The 14257-nt window shown below is 46.2% G+C and overlaps 1 protein-coding gene across 2 annotated transcripts in view; it reads right to left on the minus strand.

The window, feature by feature from the left end:
- Positions 1-14257, minus strand: part of PITPNM1 (phosphatidylinositol transfer protein membrane associated 1) — a 318418-nt gene that overhangs the window by 15269 nt on the left and 288892 nt on the right. For both annotated transcript variants that reach the window (XM_078659290.1, XM_078659289.1), the window contains exons 20-21: positions 12658-12806; positions 2843-2992 (exon numbers count right to left, since the gene is read on the minus strand). In XM_078659290.1, the coding sequence (XP_078515416.1) occupies positions 2843-2992; positions 12658-12806 (299 nt within the window). The remainder of the gene's footprint in view (positions 1-2842; positions 2993-12657; positions 12807-14257) is intronic.

The following is a 14257-nucleotide window of genomic DNA, read 5'->3' on the forward strand; positions in this document are numbered from 1 at the left end:
TTATCCTTTGCTGGGGTTTTTCTGTGGAAGTGGTCCTGATGTAGGGGATGAAGGAAGCTGAAAATGCGCACAGGACGCTGTGGATGCGATGTGGTCAACGGGGGTCTTGCTGCAACTACTCCTCGGTCCACAAAGGGGGCGAGACATTCCTAGTCATAGGGTCTATGTCCTTTGAAGTCCTCTTGCTGCTGGTAGAAGGCCAGTCGCTTAGCATTTTGTAACAGCCCAATCCTTCCTGGGTTGATAACTCGTCATCTGGGGGTCCCAACTGCACTTCAACGACATTCCCGGCTTCAGTGAACTCTGATGCAACTGTGTGCATTGGGTCCTGGTCCCTGGTGCTGCACAGTGGTAGTGTTGAAGATTTTGGGCAGAAAGCTGTCTCAGCGACAGGTCACCGCGTGCAACCAGTATGGACACGAGACTAAAGGCAACAAAGTGGCAACTTTGCCAAAGATGCACATTGCAACTTGTTACCTTAATTTCCACCTGAGAATCAGGTCAGGCTTAATGTAACGAGTTGTTTGATACTTTGGATGACCCACTTTGGTAGCAGTATTCCAGAATTAGCACAGATGAGGGGTCAGCGGGTATCTCTCCACTCACCAATAGGGCAACCAAGTTGTTCCACAATAAAAAGATCAGTTTTGTGTTTTTACTATCAGAACATGTACAATTGCAGGTTCTGCCTGTGGAATATGTGGCACACTACCTTAGAACGCACTAAACCGGCCGTAGGGGTGGTTTATACCTATACCAGGGGGAAGTCTGCTATTTAAAGCAATGGCAAAGCCAAATTTGGGCAAGCAGTTAAAACTGCTCTTCCAGCCTGCAAATGGCGGGCTGGGAGTCTTGTTGTACTTATGTCCCACACAGCGTTGCAAAAACAGCGCTGCAATCCCTCATCGGACCCTCTATCTTACATGCCTTGGGTGCAATTTACTAAGGATCTACAGGTAAGTTAGCTCAGCCAATTGGGTAAAAGTCAATTCGACAGAACAGTTTAAGGGAAAGGGCACAGGCACAGAGGTCTGGTTAGCAGGCCTCAGGACTCGAGAAACCAGCAGCATCAGTCCAAATTTTGGGGTTGGCACCACATATAGCAGACATTTACTCAGAAACTGTACTCTGTTATTTGCTGTAAATGCGTTAAGCCATTTTCAATAAATTAGCTTTTAAAATATTGTGGTATCTGGACTGTTGGTCCTGTACTGCCAAAAAATAAAGCATTCTGATTGTCCACAACAACTTTTTTCCAGTCAAACTCTTCAATCCTGCAGGACCAGTACAGGTTAAGCGGGACCGACCAATCTGATTGACTGAACACAACATGAAGAGGAATGTTGTGGCTGGCATTTCAGGACTGTCCCCATGCCCTGAGTTAAGAAAAATAGAAAAAGGGGGTAGGGTAGGGTTCCCCTGGATCCCTGGCCCTTGAATAAAAAATAACATTTTAAAAAAGTAATTCTGCAGGTCCCTGATACACCCACTGAACCCAGCGCAGCCTCTCGTGGACCACAGGAGCCATGGTACCAAGAGACCACACAAGCATCAGGAAGTGAAGCTTGCACAGTACCGTAGGTGGTGCTTTAGCTGCAGTACTGCCAGAGTACCCCAGTACAGCAAAAAAGCCTCAGGCCATTGACACGCTGCAACATTTTTAATCTGCCGAGAGGAAGCCGCCCATACCTAGAGGAAGGCTGGTTACCTTCTTGGACACTCGTGTGCTACTCATGGGCTTACCTGTGTTTTTGGAATATATGTATATATATATATATATGTATATGTATATATATATATAGATATATATATATATATATATATATCTATATATTTATGTGCTTATGTGTGCACGTAGAGAGAGGTAGAGAGTAGTCGAGAGAGAGGTAGAGGACCAATTAAGGGAAAGAAAAAGTGGACTGCATCGGAGGAACAGATCTATGTAGAAAACACTGCGGCCATCTTGGAATGACTCACTCTAAAGGAACGGATCAAAGAAAAATCAGATACCGTCTACCGGTTTGTGCCCCCTCCATCCTCCCCCTCCTCTTTCATGCTTTGTCTCTCATCCTCCCCTACCTCTTTCCCTCTTTCATTCTTTGTCCACTTCCCCTGCTCCTAGCCCCTCTCTCCTGAATCTCTCCCCTTGACTGCTTCATAACATGTATCTACGCGACCTAGTCCCCTGTCTCTTGTGACCTTTGTCAGCACTCCTTCTCCCCTTGTTGGGGAAAGATCCAATATTTATACTTTGGAGTCTCAGCGTTCCCTCTGAGAGAGTCCACAGCGTTAAGGGAGCCACTCACAGTTGAGGTTATGGTATGGCCCCCCTTGCCAAAGCACTCCCTCTCCCCTTGTTGGGGAAGGATCCAGTAGTTAGGCCTTGGAGTTTCAGAGACCCCTCTGAGAGAGTCCACTGCGTCAAGGGAGCCTCATGCAATGGAGATGTGGGAATGATTTCACGTCCCCTGGGATCACAGCTTTCCGGATTTAGGATGCAGCTTTTACTCGTCCTCCGGTTTGTGCCCCAATCACCCTCCCCTCCTTTTTCATACTCTGTCTCTCTCCCTCCCCCACTTCTTTCCCACCTTCATTCTTTGTCTACTTCCTCTGCTCCTACCCCCTTTCCCCTGAATCTCCTCTATATCCCTTACGTATAAGTCCTCATTGTTTTTGTCACCCTATCATGTAACTATGTAACTATGCTCTGAAATTGTGTAATCTTGTAATGATGTAACCTGCAACTATGGTCTGATACTCATGTAAAGCGCTCTGATACCTTCGGGTCTGGCCAGCGCTATATAAAACCTTTAAAATAAATAGTAGCCCAATGAACACCTACCTGACCACGTCCACAGCCCCCGCCCGCACTTTAGGGTCACTGCCCATGATGGAGACGCTGGCAGTGAAGGAACCGTCGATGCTGAAGACGACACACTGGGTGTTCTTCGCAACCACCGTTAGATAGGACTCGGCATAGGTGTGATCTCCCCTGCAGAGGAGAGGTAGAAAAGGGGAGAGAAAGGCATGTCAGAGAGAGAAGTCCATTGGACAGACAGTTACTTTATCTCACACACACATCTACAATGGAGAGTAAGTCTGGACTCGGCATAGGTGTGATCTTTCCGGCAGAGGAGAGGAAACCAGGGTAGAGGGAGGTGGGTAATAGAGAGCGAGGGGGGTCATTTGGACGGACAAATGACTTATCAGACACACCATGTTCACTCCGCATAGGTGTGATCTTCACTGCACACTAGGAGGAGACAAGGTCAGAAAGTGGTATACGACACCAGGGGGCAGTATGTGGAGTTATATACCATTCGGAGAGAAGTACTCAGCATAGGCATGGTCACCCCTGGACAGTAGGGAAAGTTTGTGAGACCACGGAGCAGTTTGGAGTGAAGAGCTATAAACCAATTGCATACACCACATCACACAACCTTCACCCTTCGCCTCAAACAGGTGGGACCGTGTTTGCATGGGGCATCCCTGTTTCTTACCCATCAGAAGCGGGAGATTGGTATCCCTTCCCAGGGTTCAGAGTAGGATTCACCCTCACACTTCTCAACTTTTCTTGTGGTGCCAACTGTCACCTAGTAACAGTGGGCTTTTGAGGGGCTCCATCTGGGGCCAGTATTCACCCCCTCCCCCACCCAACCTTTAACTTCTTGCACCAGAAGTCTATGAAGAAGGAAGACTCAAGTCACACTAATTGGAAAAGAAGAACTTGAGTTTTTATTGAAGCAGAACTTTTGTTGGCAGAGGCATCCCACTTTGGCCGTCAAAGTTGGATTATTACTCGCCTCTTGAGTTAGTAACTTGTGCATCAGCTAGACATCAATCTGGACATTCGCATCAGAGCAGGATAAATGCAATGCCTTGAGACAGAATCTATGCTGTAAGTGGTCCTACCCCTGCTAGGGCAATAACCCTTCAGAGATGAGGAGACAAGCCATCTAGACCTACAGAAGGCTGAGCCGACTGAAAATCTACCTCAAAGATATATGAAGGAACCAAAACTGCCCAGGAACCTTGGGATCCCTAGAGTCTAGCTGTCAGGAAAGCCAGACATAGACTAGAGAAAAGCAACACCTTGGCTGTGGATCTGCGGAGACACTTCTCCGTCAATGCTGGTGAGCTGCACCATCCCCAACTCACATCTTACCCTCAGGTTCCAAATCGTAATCCTTCCCAGTCCCAGAAGACCTCCCTGTAGGGCCCCGGTACACCAGATTGCCGGGGTCAGCAAAATTCTCATCTTGGACCTTTGGATCCCATAGTCCATAAACAAGCCTTAAATGATCCTGTATTGTTTGCTGTTGATGAACCTCTTTCCAAGAGGATTAAATATTCCACAGATCAATAATAGAACCGAGGTAAAGGAATGATCTGGGCTTACAATGTGTAGGCGAACCACTTCAGTGGCTTAGATTTTGGAGCAAAGTGATCCAGTATTCGCATATGTGCATCACCACAGACACTCTTGTCCATCCTTTATTCCATTTTCATCAGATCTCACAGAGATGAAAAGGAATTGTCAGGCACTTGACTCCGAAATCCATGAAGGATTCACTTTTTGGAATTCACCTATTGAGTTAAACATTAGTGTGCGCTACGCTTCAAACACTCCTTTTCTGAGGATACCCGAATAATATATGGACCTGTGATAACTGCTAGAGCTGTAGAGTCACATGCTGTACATAGCCCGCCATCTAGTGTTGGGTCCGGATGTTTGCAATTTGTTTTTGTTTGAAGAAGTCTTTTCCAGTCACAAGGAAGTGTGCATGGGAATCGACTCCATTGTTACAATTGTTTGCCGCAGAGGGTGGTGATGGAGTTAGTAAGAGATGTCCATGTATGTATGTACCTAAGTAAGATGTGACTGCAACAGGTATATGTACCCAGGGAGGCGGGTGGGCGCCTGTGACTCTACAGCTCTACATGCCAAGAACAGATGCATACTGGGTAAGTAGCATTTTCCGTTCGAGGCATGTGAGCTGTAGATCACATGCTGTGCATAAACTACAAAGCAGTTATCTCCCAAAGTGGTGGCTAACCTGTAGCTGTTTCAATGGTTTGAAATAGTGTACGTAAAACTGCTTGGCCCACACTAGCTTGCTGTCTTGCTAACACAGCAACACAATAGTGTTTTATGAACGTGTGGGGTGTAGACCATGTTGCAGCTTTGCTGATATCATCTATGGGTATGTTTCCTAGAAATGCCATAGAAGCCCCTAGTTTGTGAGTGGAGTGTTCTTTAGGGGACTTGTTAAAGTTCTTTTTGCTCCTGCATAGCACATCTGAATGCATTTGACTAGCCACCTTGTAATGCCTGACTTTGATAATGGATTGCCTTTATGTGGTGGAACAAAAGCGACAAATAGTTGTTTTGTGGAATGGTTTTGTCCTTTCTATATTGTAAAGAATAGCTCTTTTAACATCTAAAGTGTGTAAAGCACTTTCTGCCACTGAATCTGGTTGAGGGAAGAACACTTGCAACTCAACAGATTGGTTGATATGAAAGGCAGAACTTACTTTTGGTAAAAATGTAGGGTTGGTCAGCAAAACCACTTTATTTTGATGTATTTGCAAAAATGGTTCTTGTATGGTTATTGCCTGAATCTCACCCACTCTCCTCAGAGATGTGATAGTTATGAAGAAAGCTACCTTCCAAGTAAGAAATTGTATTTCATTTTTATGCAATGGTTCAAAGGGTGGACCCATTAGCCTGGTGAGGACAATGTTAAGATTCCACACTGGAGCATGTCGAAGTCTTGGAGGAATGATTCTTTTAAGTACCTCTATAAATGCTTTGATGACAGGCACTCTAAAAAGAGACAGCTGTTGTCTGTTCTGTAGGTATGCAGCTATTGCAGCAAAATGTAAGCGTATGGGAGAGTACTCTAAATTGTAACGCTGCAGATGTAGTAAATAGAAAATCATGTTTTGAACTGAAGAGTCCAGTGGTTCTATTTGATTGTTATTGCAGTATATAACAAATCGCTTCTATTTTACTGCATAGCATGCTCTTGTGGTAGGACGTCTAGCCTCTTTGATAATATTTATACAGTCTGGTGGAAGATTAAGGTAGCCAAACTTCAAGATTTCAGGTGCCAGATCGCAAGGTTGATATTGCTGGGATCTGGATGTTTTATTTCTCCATGGCTCTGAGTGAGCATATTGGGAGTAAGGTGAAGTTTTTGATGAGGAACTACTGATAGCTCCAACAGGGTTGTGAACCAGGGTTGTCGAGCCGGGAGCAACTAGGATTAATGTCAGGGACGCCTGTCTAAGTTTCCGAACCACTAATGGAATGAGTGGGAGAGGCAGAAAAGCGTAGGCAAATATACCTGACCAATTCATCCATAGTGCATTGCCCTTGGACAATGGGTGTGCATGTCTGGATGCAAAGTTTGGGGATTTTGCGTTTAGGTTTGTGGCAAACTGATCTATGCCCCACATTTGAAAGATTGGGAGGAGTACTTGAGGGTGCAGTTCCCATTCGTGGACCTGTTGTCTTTGACTGAGCAGATCTGCAATCTGATTGTTTACTCCTGGAAGGTGTTCTGCCAGGAGAAACATACTGTGATGTCTGTCCCATCTCCAGATGGTCTGTGCTAGTTGTGACAGCTGGAGAGAATGTGCCCTCCCTTGTTTTTGTATGTAGTACATTGCCGTCATGTTGTCTGTATGGATCAGGACAGCTTTGCCTGCTAGATGAACTTGAAACACTTTGAGCGCTAGAAAAAATGCTAGCAGCTGTAGATGGTTTATGTGGAGCTGTTTTTGCTACAGGCTCCACATGCCCTGAATTGTATGTGTTTGGAGATGAGCTTCCCAACCAGTGAGCGATACGTCCACTGTTAGCACTATTTGTGGAACCGGTTTGATGAAGGGCTGCCCTTTTGAAAGGTTTTTTGTATTCCACCAATGCAGAGAACAATGGGTGCAGCCGTCCACCAACACTAGATCTGATAACTGACCCGGAGCCTGGTTCCACTGACGTGCTAAGCACTCTTGAAGGGGGCACATTTGGAGTCTTGCATAAGAAACGATAAAGATGCAAGACGCCATCGTTCCTAGCAATTGCATAAACACTCGAGCTGATAATGAGTGTTGGGGCTGAAACGGAGAAATAAGAGTATGCATATGGCGGATTCTGGATTCTGACTGGGTTTGGACATGCTAGAGCTCTTTGAGTGTCTATTGTGGCTCCTAAATCCACTTGTATGTTGGATGGCTGGAGTAGGGTTTACAGTGAACCCAAGGTCGCGAAGCAGTTGCACTGTTTTTCGAGTGAGGCGTAGGCAGCTTTGCTGCGAGCTGGCTTTTATGAGCCAATTGTCTATGTAAGGGAAGACGTGGATGTGCTGTCTTCTTAGACGAGACGCAACTACTGCCAAGCATTTTGTGAAAACCCTGGGCGTGGTCGTTACTCCGAATGGGAGGACCTTGAATTGATAATGTTGGCCATCTACCACAAACCTGAGGTATTTGTAGTGAGCAGGGTTATATTATGTTAATCACACTTATAGAGCACTAGGTTACCCTGGGGTGTCCTGGCACTAAGCACTGCCTGCTGGGGGACATAAAGATGTGTACTACAGGGAAAAAAAGCCATGTCTTCAACACTTTTCTAAAGGAAAGGAGATCCGGGGCATTCCTGAGATGAAAAGGAAGATCATTCCATGCCCTAGAAGTGATAAAGCTCCTGCCTCCGCAGTTGACTTTTTTGAATGAGGAGACTATAGCTTGTTTTGCTCCTGTAGAGCGTAGCATTCTTACGGGGACGTACCATTGAAGTTTATGCCGGAGGTAATCAGGTCCTGCTCCATTGATGGCCTTGAAGACGGTACAAAGTGCCTTAAAGCGTACTCTTTGTAACTGGGAGCCAATGAAGTTGCCTAAGTTTCTCCTTTACAGAGGCACATTTCGGAGTCCCTGACAGCAATCTAGCCGCCTCATTTTGGGCAAGTTGAAGCCCATTGATATGTTGTTTTGGGGCATTAAGATATAAGCCATTGCAGTAGTCAAGTTGCGACATTATAAGGGCCGTTACCACTGTCTTAAGGCTGTTTTCAGTGAGAAAAAACATAATTTTTCATATAATTCTTAGTGCCAGAAAGCAGGCCGAGATCACCATACTTATTTGGTCACCAAGGGTGAGTTTGTTGTCCACCAGTACCCCAAGGTTTTTTGCTTTCCTAGTGGGTAAGGTGCAATGGGAATATTGAAAAAGGCATCTTTAAGTCCAGATGGTAGAGAAATCCGCCTTGCTGAAGGTGTGGAAGTACTTGTTGGAGTGAGACCATGTGAAAGTGATAAGGGGTAACGGAAGAAAGCCACGGTTTCGTTTGCGGGGGAAGTGTGGGTGGAGTTGCCTCTGCCTCTTCCCTTACCGTTGTTTCCTCTAAAATCTCAGCTGAAATAACCTCTTGATGAGGGGAATTGGTTATTGCCCTTGTGAGAGGAGGAGGGATTTTTGGTGGATACATTTTTGGAACCACCCCTGTAAAAGGAGTGGTGAAAGGAACCCCTATTGGTAGGTAACTGCAAAGCCCCCATGGACTTTGCGACCTCCGTGTCTTTCTTCATTTTCTCCAGTAAGGTATCAACGGCTATGTTATGTTAAAATAAATGTGTAAAGCGTAGGTACACCAGAGTGGTTTCATGGCGCTACTTTGATTGATACCCAAGTCCTGGAGAGTTATTCAAAAAGCCTGTCGGAATAGCCAAGTTTTAAGGTGGCTTCTGAAGCCAAGGAGATTGGTGCAAAAGCGAATTTCAGAGGGGAGGGAGTTCCAGAACAAGGGGGCCAAAATAGCAAACCTCTGGGCCAAAGAGATGGTCCTTATTAAATGGTTGCTTGAGAATGGAGGTTTGTACCTCAGGCTTGAACCCTGAGATTCTCAACCAAGCTTGCCTGCGTAGTAGTATGTTAGTATTTACTGCATCTGCTGCGGTGTCTGCTGCCTCTAGGGCACACTTGATAGATGTATTGGAAATGAGTTTACCTTCTTGGATAAGATCATTAACCTTAGTCTTGGGTTCATCAGGCAGAAATTGCATGAGTTTTTTCAACTCATCGTAATAAGCCCTGTCGTAGCGAGCCAGCAAAGCTTGAGCATTGGCAATGCGCCAATGATTGGCTGCTTGTGGAGCCACTCTCTTGCCAGAGGCATCAATGAGCTTAGACTCCTTATCAGGAGGAGGAGCCTCACCTGTGGTCTTTGAGTTAGCTCTCTTGCGAGCGTTGGAAACCATAAGCGAGTCTAAGGGTAACTGACCTCTGATATAAGCAGGGTCTGTAGGGGCAGGCTTATATTTTTTTTCCACCCTATGTGTAATAATTCTTGCCCTCACAGGATCTTTAAATATGTAATCTGTGTTTTTTAACATGCCTTTAAGCATTAGCAATGTATGAGTGGCTCTTTGAGAGGAAGTAAGGGTCTCAAAGAGGAAATCCTCTTCTAACATCTCTTTGTGGAGCTCCACCAAATGATACTGAGCAGCCCTGTTAAGAGGCTCAATATATTCAATGTTATCATCAGGTGGGGAGGGTCTGGACGGATAGAGATTAGGGTTATCTTTATTGGGGTCAGTATGATAATCCTCCCGAGGGTCAGTGTCCTGTGGCCTTTACTGATCCTCATCCTCATAATGTGGGTGAGGTGATCGTGGTGGTGAATTTGAGGGTGTAACAGGTAAATTGGGATCAGTGGGAGGAGGTGGAATGTAAGGGGGAGAAGGGTTAGTACCCACACTTTTCCTTTTGGGAGGAATGTGGTAATCCTCTGGCTGGTCTATTTTACATTTCTTTGGAAGGGTGGTATGGATATGTCCTGTATCAGGGTGTATAACCGTTTTTTTCTGCTTCGGATCCGAAGTGGAGCTTCGGTTCGAGGTTCTTTAGACGGAGTGTCTTTTTCCTTGCTCGCCGGTTTCGGCATCGAAGGTTTCGGCTCTAAGCCTTTCGGTGCGGAAGGTGGATTCTTCGGTAATGGTGGAATTGTTACCAGGAGATGTTTCGATGCTGAAGGTGTTGGTTCGGCACTGAAATGAGGATGGCTCAAGCATGAGCTGGAAGGATTGTCTTTATGTTTCGGCGCTAGGCCAGAGGGCGGGGCGTTGGAAACTTTTTGTCAGTGCGGAGCTTGGCCCAAAGGCAGTGGAGGGAGCACAGCCTTTTTCTCTGTTTGGTGGGTTGGGAGGGGGTTTATCTTTACTCACGGTACGCTGACCCGGAGTAACCTGCTCCTACTCTTTTATGTCGAAGTCTGCTTCAGACACGGAGACATGTCATTCTTCTTCCTTGGCTCCTTGAGCGTGATGTTCTGTGTCGGAATCTTCACCGAAGATGTCCGGTGCGGTGCCACTTTGGTGTTGCATCTCGTGACATGGAGCTTGACGGTCAAGAAGCATTTTCTTCGATCGAAACGATCGGCACGCGTCGCAGTCTTCCTCGTCGTGTTCTGGGGGACAATCAGAGGTGGCACACTTTGTGCAAGTCGGTGCGTGGAAACTTAGCACGACACCCAGGGCAGAACGTAAAAGGAGTCCGTTCCATCGACTGCTGGCGCGGTCGGCGCAGGTAGGCCCGACGACCTGCCACGAGTTTTCCGATCAAAGTTGTTTTGAGACGATAATCGAAGAATGGGAAGCCGCGATCGAAAACACCGTCAAGGATAGTGGATTGCGCGTCAATGGGGTCCGAGAAACGGTGCCGAACCAGAGTGCAGCAATAGACATCCAAACTCGATGGCGGAAAAAAACAATCTAACAATGGATTCGATGCCCATGCGCACTATCACCGAAAGGAGGAGTCACCTACCTTGTGACTGAAAAAAACTTCTTCGACCAAAAACAAAGTGCAAACATCCGGACCCAACATTAGATGGCGGGCTATGCACAGCATGTGATCTACAGCTCACATGCCTCTAACACAGTCTTTACTTTGAAAAAACACTGGAGCACACAAGGATGCTTAAATATAAAAATATCAATTCAAAATATTCCATAGTCTCCTCCAAGTCCCAGAAGCTCAACATCACCTGCTTAATACCCTAAGGATCCAGTGCGTCTCGCATCACCTTCCACCTCTCAATGTTGCATTGGCGACTATTGTTTGATTTGGGGGAACCTGATGGAAGGAATTTGATGAAGGACATTGTGATGATTGTTCCATCATTTTAGGGATTGAAAATCTACATTGAATAGATGAATCAGGAATTCCATGGAATGCCGCATCAGGCTCCATTGATCTTGCACACTCTGTTGCAGATGGCATATGTACAGCCTGATGTTTAATAGTATTAAGATACACAAGACTACAGATACCAGCAGGGGGAGACGCTTCTCACTCTTGAGCGGTGCATGGGTCAGGGCTCGTAACATTACAACTGTAAAGTAGATCCACTCTCCATAGAAGGAAACACCTTTCACTGCACAGTGTCCAGAACGGAGTCCAAGTAGTTTCTAAACAGTTTCTGAAGGTGCAGAATGACGTGGAGCTCTGACTGGTCAGGAAGCCACACGTTGGATTGGAAAACCCTCTGTACTTTTCTGATCAGCCAGTTATCAAGGTAGTGGAATATAAAGATAATGTTTCCTCAAATGTGTAGCAATAACTGCTAGGCATTTTGAGAATGGGCTGTTTCAATCTGAAAGACAAAACTCCTTATGGGTAATGAGTTTGGTCCACCATAAATTCTAGAAATCTGCTGATGAAAGGAATGTAGAAGCTCACATCCTGTGAATTCACAGCAAGCGTCCAATTTCCCTTCCTGCGCTATAGAAGTAACTGAATGAACACACGTCAGCATCAATAAGTCTACCAGGTGCTTGTTGGTAAACTACAGCCACAAGACTATGGCAGCTTCAACATCTGAGGAAAAGGCAATGCTAACATCTGCTTCACATCATGTTGCCATCCTCGATGCCACTAGGGTCCATGCTCATTGTTTACAGTGAAGGGGCAGTACACCTACACTCTATGGTCATTTGTTGGCATTAAAGACAGTACAGCTCAGGATCCATGCTCATTGTTTACAGTGAAGGGGCAGTACATCCAAAGTCTATTTTGTTTACAGTAAAGCTTAGACTCTTATTCATGTTTTCGTACAACTGGTGGTGCGTCCCAGGCTCGAGTGTCCTTGTTAACAGTGAAAGGGTGTTGTGGTTGGTGCTAGCCAGTAGTGTCACTGTTTACATTGATGGGTCACTGCAGTAAGAGGGTAGGGTAGCTTAGGGTCTTGCTTACATTAAAGACTCAGTGCCCCTCAGACTCGAGTGTAAACAGTGAAAGGATACTGTGGGTCCCATCAATGTTTACACTGTGGGTCACCCCATTAATAGCTCAGACATTATTGCTCATCTTCACGTTAAAGGGGCATTGCGACCCAGGTGATACTGTTTGAGTTTACACGGACTGCTTAGACTTCTCAAAGTTGACATTTAGGGTACACATACAGCACCAGAACTAGTGACCAGTGCTGGAATGTTATGGCTTATCTTGATGATCCTTATCAAATTCATGCCTGCTCTGCTTTCATGAGAAGACCCGCATCTAACTCAGAACTCTATGTTTATATGAATACTTTGATTTTCTTTCCAGCACTATGGGCCATAGCCCAAAAGATTCCATATAGTTCTCCTCACCGAACAACCATCCGAACGGGGTACATCCCGATTCCAAGCTGTTGCTTCTCAGGGATGGTAAAGGAGACGCGCCCACTGTTGGTGGTCACCTCCGTGCCAAAATAGATCCACTTTCCAGAGAGAGGCTGGACCATGATGTACACATCCACCTGAAGAAAAACCAAAGGATCTCATTGAGGTGTTTGTACAACATGGAGGAAGATTGAAGAGGGCAGGTTATGGAAGGATGGTACAAGATAGCTGACTGGAGGATGATGCAAGAGGCAGACTGCGGAAGAGTGCAGATCGTGTGAGATTGATGCAGGATGGCTGAGTTGAGGATGATGCAAGAGGACAGAATGTGGATGAAGATACAAGAGAACAGATTGTGGGGGGGGTGATGCAAGAGGGCAGACTGGAGGATAATGCAAGAGGCAGACAGCGGAATAGTGCAGATCGTGGGGGATTGATGCAGGATGGCTGAGTTGAGGATGATGCAAGAGGACAGAATGTGGATGAAGGTACAAGAGAACAGATTGTGGGGGGATGATGCAAGAGGGTAGACTAGAGTATGATGCAAGAGGCAGACTGTGGAAGAGAGCAGAGAGAGATTGATGCAGAATGAGGCAGGATGGCTGAGTTGAGGATGATGCGGGGATGATGCAAGAGGACAGAATGTGGATGAAGGTACAAGAGAACAGATTGTGGGTGGATGATGCAAGAGGGTAGACTAGAGGATGATGCAAGAGGCAGACAGCGGAAGAGTGCAGATCGTGGGTGATTGATGCAGGATGACAGAATGGGAATGATGGTACAAGAGAACAGATTGTGGGAGGATGATGCAAGAGGGTAGACTAGAGGATGATGCAATAGGCAGACAGCGGAAGAGTGCAGATCGTGGGTGATTGATGCAGGATGACAGAATGGGAATGATGGTACAAGAGAACAGATTGTGGGAGGATGATGCAAGAGGGCTGACTGGAGGATGATGCAAGAGGGCCAACTGTGGAAGAGTGGAGAACGTGGGGGGATGATGCAAGATGGCTGTCTGGAAGATTATGCAAGAGGGCAGACTGAAAAAGAAGGCAGATTGTGTGAGGATGATGCAAGAGGACAGACTGTGGATGAAGGTAGAAGAGAGCAGATTTTGGGAGGATGATGCAAGATGGCTGACTTGATGCAGGGGAAGGCTGGTTGTGGGAGGAGGATGCAAAATGGTTGAGTGGAGGATGATGCAAGAGGGCAGATTGTGGGAGGATGATACACAATGGTTGACCTGATGATAATGCAAGAAGGCCGACTATGGAAGAGGGCAGATTGTGGGAAGATGGCTGAGTTGAGGAGGATGCAAGACTGTGGATGAAGGCAGAAGAGAGCAGATTATGGGAGGATGATGCAAGAAGGTTAAATAAAGGGTGATGTAAGAGGGCAGACTGTGGAACAGGGCAGATTGTGGGAAGACGATGCAAGATGACAGACTGTGGATGAAGGCAGAAGTGAAGGCTGATTGTGGGAGGATGATGCAAGATGGTTGAGTGGAGAATGATGCAAGGGGGCAGACTGTGGAAGAGCGCATACCGTGGAAGATTGATGCAAGATGGCTTAGTTGAGGATGATGCAA

The sequence above is a fragment of the Lissotriton helveticus genome, chromosome 1_1 (assembly GCF_964261635.1).
Source record: "Lissotriton helveticus chromosome 1_1, aLisHel1.1, whole genome shotgun sequence".
NCBI lineage: Eukaryota > Metazoa > Chordata > Amphibia > Caudata > Salamandridae > Lissotriton > Lissotriton helveticus.